The 22461-nt window shown below is 38.2% G+C and overlaps 1 protein-coding gene across 1 annotated transcript in view; it reads right to left on the bottom strand.

Moving 5' to 3' along the window:
- Positions 1 to 15793, bottom strand: part of LOC121551684 (xylosyltransferase 1-like) — a 74338-nt gene extending 58545 nt beyond the window's left edge. Inside the window, exon 1 of the mRNA XM_041864399.2 lies at positions 15402 to 15793. Within this exon, the coding sequence (XP_041720333.1) occupies positions 15402 to 15671 (270 nt within the window). The 5' untranslated portion in view covers positions 15672 to 15793. The remainder of the gene's footprint in view (positions 1 to 15401) is intronic.
- Positions 15794 to 22461: the final 6668 nt, after the last annotated feature.

The raw sequence follows: 22461 nt of genomic DNA, 5'->3' as shown, positions 1-22461 counted from the left end.
CTAGTATCTATTCATATAGAGGATCACTACACTACTAATCCAGCTAGTATCTATTCATATAGAGGATCACTACACTACTAATCCAGCTAGTATATATTCATATAGAGGATCACTACACTACTAATGCAGCTAGTATCTATTCATATAGAGGATCACTACACTACTAATCCAGCTAGTATCTATTCATATAGAGGATCACTACACTACTAATGCAGCTAGTATCTATTCATATAGAGGATCACTACACTACTAATCCAGCTAGTATCTATTCATATAGAGGATCACTACACTACTAATCCAGCTAGTATCTATTCATATAGAGGGATCACTACACTACTAATCCAGCTAGTATCTATTCATATAGAGGATCACTACACTACTAATCCAGCTAGTATCTATTCATATAGAGGATCACTACACTACTAATCCAGCTAGTATCTATTCATATAGAGGATCACTACACTACTAATCCAGCTAGTATCTATTCATATAGAGGATCACTACACTACTAATCCAGCTAGTATCTATTCATATAGAGGATCACTACACTACTAATCCAGCTAGTATCTATTCATATAGAGGATCACTACACTACTAATCCAGCTAGTATCTATTCATATAGAGGATCACTACACTACTAATCCAGCTAGTATCTATTCATATAGAGGATCACTACACTACTAATCCAGCTAGTATCTATTCATATAGAGGATCACTACACTACTAATCCAGCTAGTATATATTCATATGAGGATCACTACACTACTAATCCAGCTAGTATCTATTCATATAGAGGATCACTACACTACTAATCCAGCTAGTATCTATTCATATAGAGGATCACTACACTACTAATCCAGCTAGTATCTATTCATATAGAGGATCACTACACTACTAATCCAGCTAGTATCTATTCATATAGAGGATCACTACACTACTAATCCAGCTAGTATCTATTCATATAGAGGATCACTACACTACTAATCCAGCTAGTATCTATTCATATAGAGGATCACTACACTACTAATCCAGCTAGTATCTATTCATATAGAGGATCACTACACTACTAATCCAGCTAGTATCTATTCATATAGAGGATCACTACACTACTAATCCAGCTAGTATATATTCATATAGAGGATCACTCACTACTAATCCAGCTAGTATCTATTCCATATAGAGGATCACTACACTACTAATCCAGCTAGTATCTATTCATATAGAGGATCACTACACTACTAATGCAGCTAGTATCTATTCATATAGAGGATCACTACACTACTAATCCAGCTAGTATCTATTCATATAGAGGGATCACTACACTACTAATCCAGCTAGTATCTATTCATATAGAGGATCACTACACTACTAATCCAGCTAGTATCTATTCATATAGAGGATCACTACACTACTAATCCAGCTAGTATCTATTCATATAGAGGATCACTACACTACTAATCCAGCTAGTATCTATTCATATAGAGGATCACTACACTACTAATCCAGCTAGTATCTATTCATATAGATCACTACACTACTAATCCAGCTAGTATCTATTCATATAGAGGGTCACTACACTACTAATCCAGCTAGTATCTATTCATATAGAGGATCACTATACTCCTAATCCAGCTAGTATCTATTAATATAGAGGATCACTACACTACTAATCCAGCTAGTATCTATTTATATAGAGGATCACTACACTACTAATCCAGCTAGTATCTATTCATATAGAGGATCACTACACTACTAATCCAGCTAGTATCTATTTATATAGAGGATCACTACACTACTAATCCAGCTAGTATCTATTCATATAGAGGATCACTATACTACTAATCCAGCTAGTATATATTCATATAGATCACTATACTACTAATCCAGCTAGTATCTATTCATATAGAGGATCACTACAATACTAATCCAGCTAGTATCTATTCATATAGAGGATCACTACACTACTAATCCAGCTAGTATCTATTCATATAGAGGATCACTACACTACTAATCCAGCTAGTATCTATTCATATAGAGGATCACTACACTACTAATCCAGCTAGTATCTATTCATATAGAGGGATCACTACACTACTAATCCAGCTAGTATCTATTCATATAGAGGATCACTACACTACTAATCCAGCTAGTATCTATTCATATAGAGGATCACTACACTACTAATCCAGCTGAGTATCTATTCATATAGAGGATCACTACACTACTAATCCAGCTAGTATCTATTCATATAGAGGATCACTACACTACTAATCCAGCTAGTATCTATTCATATAGAGGATCACTACACTACTAATCCAGCTAGTATCTATTCATATAGAGGATCACTACACTACTAATCCAGCTAGTATCTATTCATATAGAGGATCACTACACTACTAATCCAGCTAGTATCTATTCATATAGAGGATCACTACACTACTAATCCAGCTAGTATCTATTCATATAGAGGATCACTACACTACTAATCCAGCTAGTATCTATTCATATAGAGGATCACTACACTACTAATCCAGCTAGTATCTATTCATATAGAGGATCACTTACACTACTAATCCAGCTAGTATCTATTCATATAGAGGATCACTACACTACTAATCCAGCTAGTATCTATTCATATAGAGGATCACTACACTACTAATCCAGCTAGTATCTATTCATATAGAGGATCACTACACTACTAATCCAGCTAGTATCTATTCATATAGAGGATCACTACACTACTAATGCAGCTAGTATCTATTCATATAGAGGATCACTACACTACTAATCCAGCTAGTATCTATTCATATAGAGGATCACTACACTACTAATCCAGCTAGTATCTATTCATATAGAGGATCACTACACTACTAATCCAGCTAGTATCTATTCAATAGAGGATCACTACACTACTAATCCAGCTAGTATCTATTCATATAGAGGATCACTACACTACTAATCCAGCTAGTATCTATTCATATAGAGGTTCACTACACTACTAATCCAGCTAGTATCTATTCATATAGAGGATCACTACACTACTAATCCAGCTAGTATCTATTCATATAGAGGATCACTACACTACTAATCCAGCTAGTATCTATTCATATAGAGGATCACTATACTACTAATCCAGCTAGTATCTATTCATATAGAGGATCACTACACTACTAATCCAGCTAGTATCTATTCATATAGAGGATCACTACACTACTAATCCAGCTAGTATCTATTCATATAGAGGATCACTACACTACTAATCCAGCTAGTATCTATTCACATAGAGGATCACTACACTACTAATCCAGCTAGTATCTATTCATATAGAGGATCACTACACTACTAATCCAGCTAGTATCTATTCATATAGAGGATCACTACACTACTAATCCAGCTAGTATCTATTCATATAGAGGATCACTACACTACTAATGCAGCTAGTATCTATTCAATAGAGGACTCACTACACTACTAATCCAGCTAGTATCTATTCATATAGAGGATCACTACACTACTAATCCAGCTAGTATCTATTCATATAGAGGATCACTACACTACTAATCCAGCTAGTATCTATTCATAAGAGGATCACCACACTACTAATCCAGCTAGTATCTATTCATATAGAGGATCACACACTACTAATCCAGCTAGTATCTATTCATATAGAGGATTCACTACACTACTAATCCAGCTAGTATCTATTCACATAGAGGATCACTACACTACTAATCCAGCTAGTATCTATTCATATAGAGGACTCACTACACTACTAATGCAGCATTATTATGAAGTCATATAGAGGATCACTACACATAATCCAGCTAGTATCTATTCATATTAGAGGGATCACTACACTACTAATCCAGCTAGTATCTATTCATATAGAGGATCACTACACTACTAATCCAGCTAGTATCTATTCATATAGAGGGATCACTACACTACTAATCCAGCCAGTATCTATTCATATAGAGGATCACTACACTACTAATCCAGCTAGTATCTATTCATATAGAGGATCACTACACTACTAATCCAGCTAGTATCTATTCATATAGAGGATCACTACACTACTAATCCAGCTAGTATCTATTCATATAGAGGATCACTACACTACTAATCCAGCTAGTATCTATTCATATAGAGGATCACTACACTACTAATGCAGCTAGTATCTATTCATATAGAGGATCACTACACTACTAATCCAGCTAGTATCTATTCATATAGAGGATCACTACACTACTAATCCAGCTAGTATCTATTCATATAGAGGATCACTACACTACTAATCCAGCTAGTATCTATTCATATAGAGGATCACTACACTACTAATCCAGCTAGTATCTATTCATATAGAGGATCACTACACTACTAATCCAGCTAGTGCTATTCATATGAGGATCACTACACTACTAATCCAGCTAGTATCTATTCATATAGAGGATCACTACACTACTAATCCAGCTAGTATCTATTCATATAGAGGATCACTACACTACTAATCCAGCTAGTATCTATTCATATAGAGGATCACTACACTACTAATCCAGCTAGTATCTATTCATATAGAGGATCACTACACTACTAATCCAGCTAGTATCTATTCGTATAGAGGTTCACTCCACTACTAATCCAGCTAGTATCTATTCATATAGAGGATCACTACACTACTAATCCAGCTAGTATCTATTCATATAGAGGATCACTACACTACTAATCCAGCTAGTATCTATTCACATAGAGGATCACTACACTACTAATCCAGCTAGTATCTATTCATATAGAGGATCACTACACTACTAATCCAGCTAGTATCTATTCGTATAGAGGATCACTACACTACTAATCCAGCTAGTATCTATTCATATAGAGGATCACTACACTACTAATCCAGCTAGTATCTATTCATATAGAGGATCACTACACTACTAATCCAGCTAGTATCTATTCATATAGAGGATCACTACACTACTAATCCAGCTAGTATCTATTCATATAGAGGATCACTACACTACTAATCCAGCTAGTATCTATTCATATAGAGGATCACTACACTACTAATCCAGCTAGTATCTATTCATATAGAGGATCACTACACTACTAATCCAGCTAGTATCTATTCATATAGAGGATCACTACACTACTAATCCAGCTAGTATCTATTCATATAGAGGATCACTACACTACTAATCCAGCTAGTATCTATTCGTATAGAGGATCACTACACTACTAATCCAGCTAGTATCTATTCATATAGAGGATCACTACACTACTAATCCAGCTAGTATCTATTCATATAGAGGATCACTACACTACTAATCCAGCTAGTATCTATTCATATAGAGGATCACTACACTACTAATCCAGCTAGTATCTATTCATATAGAGGATCACTACACTACTAATCCAGCTAGTATCTATTCATATAGAGGATCACTACACTACTAATCCAGCTAGTATCTATTCATATAGAGGATCACTACACTACTAATCCAGCTAGTATCTATTCATATAGAGGATCACTACACTACTAATCCAGCTAGTATCTATTCATATAGAGGATCACTACACTACTAATCCAGCTAGTATCTATTCATATAGAGGATCACTACACTACTAATCCAGCTAGTATCTATTCATATAGAGGATCACTACACTACTAATCCAGCTAGTATCTATTCATATAGAGGATCACTACACTACTAATCCAGCTAGTATCTATTCATATAGAGGATCACTACACTACTAATCCAGCTAGTATCTATTCATATAGAGGATCACTACACTACTAATCCAGCTAGTATCTATTCATATAGAGGATCACTACACTACTAATCCAGCTAGTATCTATTCATATAGAGGATCACTACACTACTAATCCAGCTAGTATCTATTCATATAGAGGATCACTACACTACTAATCCAGCTAGTATCTATTCATATAGAGGATCACTACACTACTAATCCAGCTAGTATCTATTCATATAGAGGATCACTACACTACTAATCCAGCTAGTATCTATTCATATAGAGGATCACTACACTACTAATCCAGCTAGTATCTATTCATATAGAGGATCACTACACTACTAATCCAGCTAGTATCTATTCATATAGAGGATCACTACACTACTAATCCAGCTAGTATCTATTCATATAGAGGATCACTACACTACTAATCCAGCTAGTATCTATTCATATAGAGGATCACTACACTACTAATCCAGCTAGTATCTATTCATATAGAGGATCACTACACTACTAATCCAGCTAGTATCTATTCATATAGAGGATCACTACACTACTAATCCAGCTAGTATCTATTCATATAGAGGATCACTACACTACTAATCCAGCTAGTATCTATTCATATAGAGGATCACTACACTACTAATCCAGCTAGTATCTATTCATATAGAGGATCACTACACTACTAATCCAGCTAGTATCTATTCATATAGAGGATCACTACACTACTAATCCAGCTAGTATCTATTCATATAGAGGATCACTACACTACTAATCCAGCTAGTATCTATTCATATAGAGGATCACTACACTACTAATCCAGCTAGTATCTATTCATATAGAGGATCACTACACTACTAATCCAGCTAGTATCTATTCATATAGAGGATCACTACACTACTAATCCAGCTAGTATCTATTCATATAGAGGATCACTACACTACTAATCCAGCTAGTATCTATTCATATAGAGGATCACTACACTACTAATCCAGCTAGTATCTATTCATATAGAGGATCACTACACTACTAATCCAGCTAGTATCTATTCATATAGAGGATCACTACACTACTAATCCAGCTAGTATCTATTCATAGAGGATCACTACACTACTAATCCAGCTAGTATCTATTCATATAGAGGATCACTACACTACTAATCCAGCTAGTATCTATTCATATAGAGGATCACTACACTACTAATCCAGCTAGTATCTATTCATATAGAGGATCACTACACTACTAATCCAGCTAGTATCTATTCATATAGAGGATCACTACACTACTAATCCAGCTAGTATCTATTCATATAGAGGATCACTACACTACTAATCCAGCTAGTATCTATTCATATAGAGGATCACTACACTACTAATCCAGCTAGTATCTATTCATATAGAGGATCACTACACTACTAATCCAGCTAGTATCTATTCATATAGAGGATCACTACACTACTAATCCAGCTAGTATCTATTCATATAGAGGATCACTACACTACTAATCCAGCTAGTATCTATTCATATAGAGGATCACTACACTACTAATCCAGCTAGTATCTATTCATATAGAGGATCACTACACTACTAATCCAGCTAGTATCTATTCATATAGAGGATCACTACACTACTAATCCAGCTAGTATCTATTCATATAGAGGATCACTACACTACTAATCCAGCTAGTATCTATTCATATAGAGGATCACTACACTACTAATCCAGCTAGTATCTATTCATATAGAGGATCACTACACTACTAATCCAGCTAGTATCTATTCATATAGAGGATCACTACACTACTAATCCAGCTAGTATCTATTCATATAGAGGATCACTACACTACTAATCCAGCTAGTATCTATTCATATAGAGGATCACTACACTACTAATCCAGCTAGTATCTATTCATATAGAGGATCACTACACTACTAATCCAGCTAGTATCTATTCATATAGAGGATCACTACACTACTAATCCAGCTAGTATCTATTCATATAGAGGATCACTACACTACTAATCCAGCTAGTATCTATTCATATAGAGGATCACTACACTACTAATCCAGCTAGTATCTATTCATATAGAGGATCACTACACTACTAATCCAGCTAGTATCTATTCATATAGAGGATCACTACACTACTAATCCAGCTAGTATCTATTCATATAGAGGATCACTACACTACTAATCCAGCTAGTATCTATTCATATAGAGGATCACTACACTACTAATCCAGCTAGTATCTATTCATATAGAGGATCACTACACTACTAATCCAGCTAGTATCTATTCATATAGAGGATCACTACACTACTAATCCAGCTAGTATCTATTCATATAGAGGATCACTACACTACTAATCCAGCTAGTATCTATTCATATAGAGGATCACTACACTACTAATCCAGCTAGTATCTATTCATATAGAGGATCACTACACTACTAATCCAGCTAGTATCTATTCATATAGAGGATCACTACACTACTAATCCAGCTAGTATCTATTCATATAGAGGATCACTACACTACTAATCCAGCTAGTATCTATTCATATAGAGGATCACTACACTACTAATCCAGCTAGTATCTATTCATATAGAGGATCACTACACTACTAATCCAGCTAGTATCTATTCATATAGAGGATCACTACACTACTAATCCAGCTAGTATCTATTCATATAGAGGATCACTACACTACTAATCCAGCTAGTATCTATTCATATAGAGGATCACTACACTACTAATCCAGCTAGTATCTATTCATATAGAGGATCACTACACTACTAATCCAGCTAGTATCTATTCATATAGAGGATCACTACACTACTAATCCAGCTAGTATCTATTCATATAGAGGATCACTACACTACTAATCCAGCTAGTATCTATTCATATAGAGGATCACTACACTACTAATCCAGCTAGTATCTATTCATATAGAGGATCACTACACTACTAATCCAGCTAGTATCTATTCATATAGAGGATCACTACACTACTAATCCAGCTAGTATCTATTCATATAGAGGATCACTACACTACTAATCCAGCTAGTATCTATTCATATAGAGGATCACTACACTACTAATCCAGCTAGTATCTATTCATATAGAGGATCACTACACTACTAATCCAGCTAGTATCTATTCATATAGAGGATCACTACACTACTAATCCAGCTAGTATCTATTCATATAGAGGATCACTACACTACTAATCCAGCTAGTATCTATTCATATAGAGGATCACTACACTACTAATCCAGCTAGTATCTATTCGTATAGAGGATCACTACACTACTAATCCAGCTAGTATCTATTCATATAGAGGATCACTACACTACTAATCCAGCTAGTATCTATTCATATAGAGGATCACTACACTACTAATCCAGCTAGTATCTATTCGTATAGAGGATCACTCCACTACTAATCCAGCTAGTATCTATTCATATAGAGGATCACTACACTACTAATCCAGCTAGTATCTATTCATATAGAGGATCACTACACTACTAATCCAGCTAGTATCTATTCATATAGATCACTACACTACTAATCCAGCTAGTATCTATTCATATAGAGGATCACTACACTACTAATCCAGCTAGTATCTATTCATATAGAGGATCACTACACTACTAATCCAGCTAGTATCTATTCATATAGAGGATCACTACACTACTAATCCAGCTAGTATCTATTCATATAGAGGATCACTACACTACTAATCCAGCTAGTATCTATTCATATAGAGGATCACTACACTACTAATCCAGCTAGTATATATTCATATAGAGGATCACTACACTACTAATCCAGCTAGTATCTATTCATATAGAGGATCACTACACTACTAATCCAGCTAGTATCTATTCATATAGGGATCACTACACTACTAATCCAGCTAGTATCTATTCATATAGAGGATCACTACACTACTAATCCAGCTAGTATCTATTCATATAGAGGATCACTACACTACTAATCCAGCTAGTATCTATTCATATAGAGGATCACTACACTACTAATCCAGCTAGTATCTATTCATATAGAGGATCACTACACTACTAATCCAGCTAGTATCTATTCATATAGAGGATCACTACACTACTAATCCAGCTAGTATCTATTCATATAGAGGATCACTACACTACTAATCCAGCTAGTATCTATTCATATAGAGGATCACTACACTACTAATCCAGCTAGTATCTATTCATATAGAGGATCACTACACTACTAATCCAGCTAGTATCTATTCATATAGAGGATCACTACACTACTAATCCAGCTAGTATCTATTCATATAGAGGATCACTACACTACTAATCCAGCTAGTATCTATTCATATAGAGGATCACTACACTACTAATCCAGCTAGTATCTATTCATATAGAGGATCACTACACTACTAATCCAGCTAGTATCTATTCATATAGAGGATCACTACACTACTAATCCAGCTAGTATCTATTCATATAGAGGATCACTACACTACTAATCCAGCTAGTATCTATTCATATAGAGGATCACTACACTACTAATCCAGCTAGTATCTATTCATATAGAGGATCACTACACTACTAATCCAGCTAGTATCTATTCATATAGAGGATCACTACACTACTAATCCAGCTAGTATCTATTCATATAGAGGATCACTACACTACTAATCCAGCTAGTATCTATTCATATAGAGGATCACTACACTACTAATCCAGCTAGTATCTATTCATATAGAGGATCACTACACTACTAATCCAGCTAGTATCTATTCATATAGAGGATCACTACACTACTAATCCAGCTAGTATCTATTCATATAGAGGATCACTACACTACTAATCCAGCTAGTATCTATTCATATAGAGGATCACTACACTACTAATCCAGCTAGTATCTATTCATATAGAGGATCACTACACTACTAATCCAGCTAGTATCTATTCATATAGAGGATCACTACACTACTAATCCAGCTAGTATCTATTCATATAGAGGATCACTACACTACTAATCCAGCTAGTATCTATTCATATAGAGGATCACTACACTACTAATCCAGCTAGTATATATTCATATAGAGGATCACTACACTACTAATCCAGCTAGTATCTATTCATATAGAGGATCACTACACTACTAATCCAGCTAGTATCTATTCATATAGAGGATCACTACACTACTAATCCAGCTAGTATCTATTCATATAGAGGATCACTACACTACTAATCCAGCTAGTATCTATTCATATAGAGGATCACTACACTACTAATCCAGCTAGTATCTATTCATATAGAGGATCACTACACTACTAATCCAGCTAGTATCTATTCATATAGAGGATCACTACACTACTAATCCAGCTAGTATCTATTCATATGAGGATCACTACACTACTAATCCAGCTAGTATCTATTCATATAGAGGATCACTACACTACTAATCCAGCTAGTATCTATTCATATAGAGGATCACTACACTACTAATCCAGCTAGTATCTATTCATATAGAGGATCACTACACTACTAATCCAGCTAGTATCTATTCATATAGAGGATCACTACACTACTAATCCAGCTAGTATCTATTCATATAGAGGATCACTACACTACTAATCCAGCTAGTATCTATTCATATAGAGGATCACTACACTACTAATCCAGCTAGTATCTATTCATATAGAGGATCACTACACTACTAATCCAGCTAGTATCTATTCATATAGATCACTACACTACTAATCCAGCTAGTATCTATTCGTATAGAGGTTCACTCCACTACTAATCCAGCTAGTATATATTCATATAGAGGATCACTACACTACTAATCCAGCTAGTATCTATTCATATAGAGGATCACTACACTACTAATCCAGCTAGTATCTATTCATATAGAGGATCACTACACTACTAATCCAGCTAGTATCTATTCATATAGAGGATCACTACACTACTAATCCAGCTAGTATCTATTCATATAGAGGATCACTACACTACTAATCCAGCTAGTATCTATTCATATAGAGGATCACTACACTACTAATCCAGCTAGTATCTATTCATATAGAGGATCACTACACTACTAATCCAGCTAGTATCTATTCATATAGAGGATCACTACACTACTAATCCAGCTAGTATCTATTCATAAGAGGATCACTACACTACTAATCCAGCTAGTATCTATTCATATAGAGGATCACTACACTACTAATCCAGCTAGTATCTATTCATATAGAGGATCACTACACTACTAATCCAGCTAGTATCTATTCATATAGAGGATCACTACACTACTAATCCAGCTAGTATCTATTCATATAGAGGATCACTACACTACTAATCCAGCTAGTATCTATTCATATAGAGGATCACTACACTACTAATCCAGCTAGTATCTATTCATATAGAGGATCACTACACTACTAATCCAGCTAGTATCTATTCATATAGAGGATCACTACACTACTAATCCAGCTAGTATCTATTCATATAGAGGATCACTACACTACTAATCCAGCTAGTATCTATTCATATAGAGGATCACTACACTACTAATCCAGCTAGTATCTATTCATATAGAGGATCACTACACTACTAATCCAGCTAGTATCTATTCATATAGAGGATCACTACACTACTAATCCAGCTAGTATCTATTCATATAGAGGATCACTACACTACTAATCCAGCTAGTATCTATTCATATAGAGGATCACTACACTACTAATCCAGCTAGTATCTATTCATATAGAGGATCACTACACTACTAATCCAGCTAGTATCTATTCATATAGAGGATCACTACACTACTAATCCAGCTAGTATCTATTCATATAGAGGATCACTATACTACTAATCCAGCTAGTATCTATTCATATAGAGGATCACTACACTACTAATCCAGCTAGTATCTATTCATATAGAGGATCACTACACTACTAATCCAGCTAGTATCTATTCATATAGAGGATCACTACACTACTAATCCAGCTAGTATCTATTCATATAGAGGATCACTACACTACTAATCCAGCTAGTATCTATTCATATAGAGGATCACTACACTACTAATCCAGCTAGTATCTATTCATATAGAGGATCACTACACTACTAATCCAGCTAGTATCTATTCATATAGAGGATCACTACAATACTAATCCAGCTAGTATCTATTCATATAGAGGATCACTACACTACTAATCCAGCTAGTATCTATTCATATAGAGGATCACTACACTACTAATCCAGCTAGTATCTATTCATATAGAGGGTCACTATACTACTAATCCAGCTAGTATATATTCATATAGAGGATCACTACACTACTAATCCAGCTAGTGTCTATTCATATAGAGGATCACTACACTACTAATGCAGCTAGTATCTATTCATATAGAGGGTCACTATACTACTAATCCAGCTAGTATATATTCATATAGAGGATCACTACACTACTAATCCAGCTAGTATATATTTATATAGAGGATCACTACACTACTAATCCAGCTAGTATCTATTCATATAGAGGATCACTATACTACTAATCCAGCTAGTATCTATTCATATAGAGGATCACTACACTACTAATCCAGCTAGTAGCTATTCATATAGAGGGTCACTACACTACTAATCCAGCTAGTATCTATTCATATAGAGGTTCACTACACTACTAATCCAGCTAGTATCTATTCATATAGAGGATCACTACACTACTAATCCAGCTAGTATCTATTCATATAGATCACTACACTACTAATCCAGCTAGTATCTATTCATATAGAGGGTCACTACACTACTAATCCAGCTAGTATATATTCATATAGAGGATCACTATACTACTAATCCAGCTAGTATCTATTCATATAGAGGGTCACTATACTACTAATCCAGCTAGTATCTATTCATATAGAGGATCACTACACTACTAATCCAGCTAGTATCTATTCATATAGAGGTTCACTACTATTCTGTACAAAGCTGTCATCAAGGCAAAGGGTGGCAACTTTGAAGAATCTCAAATATAAAATATAAAAATTGTTTAACACTTTTTTGGTTACTACATGATTCCATATGTGTTATTTCATAGTTTTGATGTCTTCACTATTATTCTACAATGTAGAAAATAGTCAAAATGGCAAGTTAAATTATTTACATTGTCAAAGTATACATATAAAATAAATGCTGGGACCAACAGTAATCTCTCTCTCTACCCCTTCCCTCTCTCTCTCTCTCTCTCTTTCTCTCTCTTTCTCTCTCTCTCTCTCTCTCTCTCTCTCTCTCTCTGTAGATTACAAGACATGTTACATCTAGTTCAGAGTAATGATGGGATGTAAAAACAGATCAAGGATACAAGAGGCACCACACTTTAACACACACACACACACAGACAGAAACCTCCACACACATATGCACACGACGGTGCAGTATATAGGCTACCATAGCATATGGACTAGTAACCATACAGTATAACACATCATCTAATAGATATGGACCAGCATGTAATAATGGCATGTGGACAGGTAGAGGAGATGAGGAGACTGCTACAATCCTCTAGCATCATCATTCTCTCAAAACACACACACACACACACAGGCACACACACACAAACACACAGGCACAGACACACAGACACGCGCACACACACACACACACACACACACATGCACACACACACACACACAGACACACGCACTCCTCCAACAGTAGCCTAGATCTGCACAGGGACATAAAACACCACTTAACAACCATGCACTCTGTCATCAAATATGAAGGAAGACAAGGAGGGGGAAAAATGGTCCTCAAAATCACAGTCAGTTCTCTGTAGTTTGGGACAACTTTAGTATCCTGGGAGAACGATAGAGAGGAAGTGTTCACGTGCGCTGTTAAACACACACACTCGCAGGCACGCACGTACGCACATACCGTCTGTTGGTCTTTCAGACAGACCTCTATTCCGCCTTCTCTCTCTCTCTCTCTCTCTCTCTTTCTCTCTAAATGAACTAAACCTGTCTGTCTATATTATCCCGTCCACGAGTCTACCACTGGACCAGAGACTGCCCAACACACACACACACACACACACACACACACACTGATTGCGCCCGACAGTAGCCTACAGTAATAACCAGGCTGGTCACTAGAAAACAGCCACAGGCCAGGCGTTATAGCAGCGTAAGAGCGCCTTACCAAACTCTACATCAAAGTAGACCTATCCGATTAAACCGTGTCGCCCTCTAACCTTCTCCCATGGTTCATTATCACACTAGACTACTATACCACGCTCATTCCTAAAGACTGGTTAGTTTACACCCGCTAATCAACATCTATGGGTAACAACAGCTAAGCAACATCTTTGTCATCCAAATACACGCTGGCTTCTTGCTTCGTCTGATGACAACAATTCCATGCTTAACAGCCTTCCCACCCTACAATACAATTTAGCCTACAATACAATACAATACAAAACAATACAATACAATAAACCACGCGTAGTGGGGGATGATAGCCTATAAAATGAATCAGGAATGGTAGCATATACAATGAATGATAATGACGCTAGTCGTTATCGATTTAAAGAATCGTCGTTATTATTGCTAAATAATAGGTAGACTTAAATTCGCTCCCTACTCTTACGGGTTGTTGCTTGTGTCGAACAGCCGCTTTCCCAAGCGGAGGTTGGTGATGCCTCTTTGGCAGCCCGCTCCGGGGGTACTGGCTGTAGGCTTTGTTGATGCCCCCGACTTGGTCCCTCTTCTCCCGGCTACTATTGGCCCCTTCTTCCCGGGTATCCAGGGTACTAAAGTTCCACACGATCAGCGTCTGAACCAGGAGAACTGTCAGCGCTACTATCAGCGCTGATTTGGAGCGGCGAGCCAGTTTGCGACCGCACAGATTGCCAACCATCTTTATCGCTCTCCGTCTCCCTCTCTCTCTCGCTCTCTCTCTCTCGGCTCAAGCTGCGAGCTGCCGCCGTCGGCTAAGCGCTGACAGCAGGGGTGGCTGGGAGGGTTTCAGCACCGCCTGCGTCTATGGAGTGGAGCTACTGGCAGGGACTAGAGCGCGCGCGAGAGAGAGAGCGAGAAGACGTGAGGGAGGGAGGAAAAGGGGGGTGAATTGGCTAAGGTTTGAGATGAGGAGAGAGAGAGAGGAGACTGAGAGAGAGAGAGGACACTGCGCACTCTTGTGGTGTTGTCCACACATTACCTCCTGTTTAAATGTCTAGTTTAGACCAGGGGTCAGCCTGCTACAGGTCCTGGAGAGCTACAGGATGTGCAGGGCAGGTTTTTGTTCCAGCCCAGCACTAACACACTCATTCAACTAATCCAGGTCTTGGTTGATCAGTTGTATCAGTCGTGTTAGTACCGGCTATAGGACAAAAGCCTACACCCTGGAACTCTCCAAGTTATCTCCCTGTGTGTGTATGATAGAGGGATGGAGCGAGAGATCGAGGGAGGTAGAGAGGTAGAGGGAGATAGAGGAGGAGAGAGAAGGGCGAGAGAGGGGATATGGAGAGAGAAGGAAGACCAACGTGGCCTGTCTTTTCTATAGTTAACCTGGTTTGACTCCTACTGGGAGTCTCTCTGTGCTGAGAGGCAGAACACCAAGAACACAAATAACAAACAACTCAACCACTAACTGGAAAGACAAGAAAAGGAGCTCGTCTTTTTCCAAAATAAAATATTATTTTTCCCAAATAAAGAGCCTAAGCTCTGTTGATCTGATAACATGTGGCATACAGTTGAAGTCGGAAGTTTACATACATTTAGGTTGGAGTCATTAAAACTAACTTTTTCAACCACTCCACACATTTCTTGTTAACAAACTATAGTTTTGGCAAGTTGGTTAGGACATCTACTTTGAGCATGACACAAGTCATTTTTCCAACAATTGTTTACAGACAGATTATTGTCACGATCGTTTACGGATGAGACGGACCAAGGCGCAGCGTTATGTGCGAACATGTTTATTAACGAATAAACACTCAACGACAAAACAATAAACAAACTATACGTGAAGTCCAAGGTAGCACACAAACAACATACCTTACAAGGAACAAGATCCCACAACCCACTAGTGCCAATAGGCTACCTAAGTATGGTCCCCAATCAGAGACAACGAGCGACAGCTGCCTCTGATTGGGAACCACCCCGGCCAACATAGAAATAGACATGCTAGAACTGAACATAGAAAATGCAACATAGAAACTACACACCCTGGCTCAACATTTAAGAGTCCCCAGAGCCAGAGCGTGACAATTATTTAACTAATAATTCACTGTATCACAATTCCAGTGGGTCAGAAGTTTACATACACTAAGTTGACTGTGCCTTTAAACAGCTTGGAAAATTCCAGAAAATGATGTCATGGCTTTAGAAGCTTCTGATAGGCTAATTGACATCATTTGAGTCAATTGGAGGTGTACCTGTGGATGTATTTCAAGGCCTACCTTCAAACTCCGTGCCTTTTTGCTTGACATCATGGGAAAATCAAAAGAAATCTGCCAAGACCTCAGAAAAAAATTTGTAGACCTACACAAGTCTGGTTCATCCTTGGGAGCAATTTCCAAACGCCTGAAGGTACCACGTTCATCTGTACAAACAATAGTATGCAAGTATAAACACCATGGGACCACGCAGCCGTCATACCGCTCAGGAAGGAGACGCGTTCTGTCTCCTAGAGATGAACGTACTTTGGTGCGAAAACTGCAAATCAATCCCAGAACAACAGCAAAGGACCTTGTGAAGATGCTGGAGGAAACAGGTACAAAAGTATCTATAGCCACAGTAAAACAAGTCCTATATCGACATAACCTGAAAGGCCGCTCAGCAAGGAAGAAGTCACTGCTCCAAAACCGCCATAAAAAAGCCAGACTACGGTTTGCAACTGCACATGGGGACAAAGATCATACTTTTTGGAGAAATGTCCTCTGGTTTGATGAAACAAAAAATAGAACTGTTTGGCCATAAAGACCATCGTTAAGTTTGGAGGGAAAAGGGGGGTGCTTGCAAGCCAAAGAACACCATCCCAACCGTGAAGCACGGGGTGGCAGCATCATGCTGTGGGGGTGCTTTCCTGCAGGAGGGACTGGTGCACTTCACAAAATAGATGGCATCATGAAGAAGGAAAATTATGTGGATATATTGAAGCAACATCTCAAGACATCAGTCAGGAAGTTGAAGCTTGGTCGCAAATGGGTCTTCCAAATGGACAATGACCCCAAGCATACTTCCAAAGTTGTGGGAAAATGGTTTAAGGACAACAAAGTCAAGGTATTGGAGTGGCCATCACAAAGCCCTGACCTCAATCCTATAGAAAGTATGTGGGAAGAACTGAAAAAGCGTGTGCGAGCAAGGAGGCCTACAAACCTGACTCAGTTACACCAGCTCTGTCAGGAGGAATGGGCCAAAATTCACCCAACTTATTGTGGGAAGCTTGTGGAAGGCTACCCAAAACGTTTGACCCAAGTTAAACAATTAAATGTCAGGAATTGTGAAAAACTGAGTTTAAATGTATTTGGCTAAGGTGTATGTAAACTTCCGACATCAACTGTACTCCTAATACGTAGGATGATACATAGTCTACCCTCCCCTTCATTCCTCCCTCCATTCCTCACTCTCTCTCTCCCTCTATACCTCTTCCCTCTCATCTCTCCCTCAATCCTTCACTGTCCCTCGATCCCTCCTTCTCTCTATCCCTCCATCTCTCCCTTCCTTCTCTCTCTCTATCCCTCCATCCCTCCCTTCCTTCTCTCGCTCGCTCACTCTCTCACACACACACACACGCACACGCACACGCACACGCACACACGCCTTCAGTTGTTGTTCCTCTTCAACCATGTTTCCCTGCTTTGCACCTGTGTCTTAAATTAGCACCCTATTCCCTACATAGTGCACTACTTTTGACCAGAGCCCATAGGGAAGGTGTAGGAGGTATAAGGTGCCGTTTGGGACGCGGACACTGTGACTCACTAGTTTTTATCCAATCACTGAACTGACAATCAATCCCTAACTAGACTAGACATAATAAAACACGTCATACTTTTATCGTTCAATTCGTTCATGATTTAAGTGATAAACGTCTCATAAACAAGTATGCTGGGGCGGTTTGGCGGTTGGTTGGTTACCTACAGTAGCACTGAATTCTGATAAATCATTCAGATGACATTTGCCAAGGCTCGCTCTCACCCCCACACTTTACAATCAAGTATGCACTTTATTTTATATTTGTATTTTGACTGGAAAAGGACTTTACAGATTGGTAGTTAGGATTATTATCAGGAACTTTCTCTGAAGCATTTCTGTTCAGAGTGTGTAGATGTGAGCATGTGTGTGTGTGCTCAGTGTGTGGGAGTATTATGTGCCCATATTAAATAATTTATGCGACTCTAGTGTGACCCAACCAGGAGCAGTCAACAAGGGCGACTCGGCGAGTCCAGCCGTGTCTGTGTGTGTGTGTGTCTGTGTGTGTGTGAGTCCAGGGATGTAGTCAAGCATCAACTTAATTGATTTCCATGTAAAGAGGAAGGGGATACCTGGACAACTGAATTAATTCAACCCAAATATGTCTTCCACATTTAACCCAACCCCTCTGAATCAGAGAGGTGCATGGGGCAATAATAAGGTTATCAATAATAAATGTATCAATAATAAAGGACAATAATAAGGTTATCAATTATAAATGTATCAATAATAAAGGACAATAATAAGGTTATCAATTATAAATGAATCAATAATAAAGGACAATAATAAGGTTATCAATTATAAATGAATCAATAATAAAGGACAATAATAAGGTTATCAATTATAAATGTATCAATAATAAAGGACAATAATAAGGTTATCAATAATAACTTATCACATGGTAACGTCTCCACCCCTGATTTATATGGTTGATACACAACAAGATAAAGAAGAACATGGACAAAAAGAAAGGGATCAATAAAGTTACTGATGCCCATTTCTGATGACAGGTTTTTATGATAGCATGTTAATATCCAATAACTGTTAACTACTTAATAAAATACTTGTTATGATCAGTCTAACACGAAGATGTTGATTTCTCTCTTATAAGAAAGAAAACCCACATTCATGTCAACAACGTTTTACTGCGTTGATTTCTCGCAGTAGTGTGAGTGTGTATGTGTGTGTGTGAGTGTGCATGTGTGTGTGTGTGTGTGCGTTAATTGCTTGCAGTAGGTTAGTGACTGTTAGTGTTCTCTCTGTCTGAAGTGTTAACACAGCCATTTACTTAATTTTGTCCTTCTCTCTCCTTCACTCTCCACCTCTCTCCTTCACTCTCTCCACCTCTCCAACTCTCTTCTACACTCTCTCCATCTCTCCTCTCTCCTTCACTCTCTCCACCTCTCTTTCTCTCTCCTTCACTTTCTCCACCTCTCCTTCTCTCTCCACCTCTCCTTTTCACTCCTTCACTCTCTCTACCTCTCTTTCTCTCTCCTTCACTCTCTCCACCTCTCCTTTTCACTCCTTCACTCTCTCCACCTCTCCTTTTCACTCCTTCACTCTCTCTACCTCTCTTTCTCTCTCCTTCACTCTCTCCACCTCTCCTTTTCACTCCTTCACTCTCTCTACCTCTCTTTCTATCTCCTTCACACTCTCCACCTCTCCTTTTCAATTCAATTCAATTTCAATTTCAATTTAAGGGCTTTATTGGCATGGGAAACGTATGTTAACATTGCCAAAGCAAGTGGAATAGATAATAAACAAAAGTGAAATAAACAATAAACATTAACAGTAAACATTAAACAAAGTTCCAAAAGAATAAAGACATTTCATATGTCATATTATGTCTATATACAGTGTTGTAACAATGTGCAAATAGTTAAAAGTACAAATGGGGAAATAAATAAACATAAATATAGGTTGTATTTACAATGGTGTTTGTTCTTCACTGATTGCCCTTTTCTTGTGGCAACAGGTCACAAATCTTGCTGCTGTGATTGCATACTGTAGTATTTCACCCAATAGATATGGGAGTTTATCAAAATTAGATTTATTTTCTAATTCTTTGTGGGTCTGTGTAATCTGAGGGAAATGTGTGTCTCTGATATGGTCGTACTATCACAGCTCAGGCTAAGACCCAGATGCAGACACAGGAGGTGGATAGTACGAGTCTCAGTGTTTATTACAGTACAAGGGGCAGGCAATCGGTAGGTCAAGGCAGGCAAAGAGTCGTAATCCAAATCAGAGTCAGGCAGGTACAGGACGGCAGGCAGGGTCAGGACAGGCAGAAAGGTCAGAACTGGGAAGACTAGAAAAAGCCAAAACTAGAGCACAGGAAACATGGGAACACGCTGGTAGGACTTGACGGGACAAGACGAACTGACAACAGACAAACAGAAAACGCAGGTATAAATACAGGAGGTAATGGGAGACACCTGGTGGGTGTTGGATACAATCACAAGACAGGTGAAACAGATCAGGGTGTGACACATACATTTGGCAGGAGGTTAGGAAGTGCAGCTCAGTTTCCACCTCATTTTGTGGGCAGTGTGCACATAGCCTGTCTTCTCTTGAGAGCCACGTCTGCCTTCGGCGGCCTTTCTCAATAGCAAGGCTATGCTCACTGAGTCTGTACATAGTCAAAGATTTCCTTAATTTTGGGTCAGTCACAGTGGTCAGGTATTCTGCCACTGTGTACTCTCTGTTTAGGACCAAATAGCATTCTAGATTGCACTGTTTTTTTGTTAATTCTTTCCAATGTGTCAAGTAATTATCTTTTTGTTTTCTCGTGATTTGGTTGGGTCTAATTGTGTTGCTGTCCTGGGGCTCTGTGGGGTCTGTTTGTGTTTGTGAACAGAGCCCCAGGACCAGCTTGCTTAGGGGACTCTTCTCCAAGTTCATCTCTCTGTAGGTGATGGCTTTTTAATGGAAGGTTTGGGATTCACTTCCTTTTAGGTGGTTATAGAATTTAATGGCTCTTTTCTGGATTTGGATAATTAGCGGGTATCGGCCAAATTCTGCTCTGCATGCATTATTTGGTGTTTTACGTTGTACATGGAGGATGTTTTTGCGGAATTCTGTATGCAGAGTCTCAATTTGGTGTTTGTCCCATTTTGTGAATTCTTGGTTGGTGAGTGGACCCAAGACCTCACAACCATAAAGGGTCATGGGTTCTACAACTGATTGAAGTATTTTTAGCCAGATCCTAATTGGTATTTTGAATTTTATGTTCCTTTTGATGGCATAGAAGGCCCTTCTTGCCTTGTCTCTCAGATCGTTCACAGCTTTTTGGAAGTTACCTGTGGCGCTGATGTTTAGGCCGAGGTCTGTATAGTTTCTTGTGTGCGCTCTCTCCTTCACTCTCTCCACCTCTCCTTTCCACTTGTCTCTCCTTCACTATCTCCACCTCTCCTTTCCACTTGTCTCTCCTTCACTCTCTCCACCTCTCCTTTCCACTTCTCTCTCCTTCACTCTCTCCACCTCTCCTTTCCACGTGTCTCTCCTTCACTCTCTCCACCTCTCCTTTCCACTTCTCTCTCCTTCACTCTCCTGTCACTGACAGTACGTGTATAACACTACAGCCATTGATGACATCATTTCCTGGTACTCCGCCCTAACTGTCCAACTCAGCCCTATAAAAACCCTCAATGACACAGCCCTAACACACACACACACAAACCGATACACACCCAGAAACACAAAACACACACACACACACATCTCCTTAGCGGACC

The sequence above is a fragment of the Coregonus clupeaformis genome, chromosome 35, assembly GCF_020615455.1.
Source record: "Coregonus clupeaformis isolate EN_2021a chromosome 35, ASM2061545v1, whole genome shotgun sequence".
In the NCBI taxonomy this organism is placed as follows: domain Eukaryota; kingdom Metazoa; phylum Chordata; class Actinopteri; order Salmoniformes; family Salmonidae; genus Coregonus; species Coregonus clupeaformis.
This window is presented reverse-complemented; position numbering and strand designations above follow the sequence as displayed.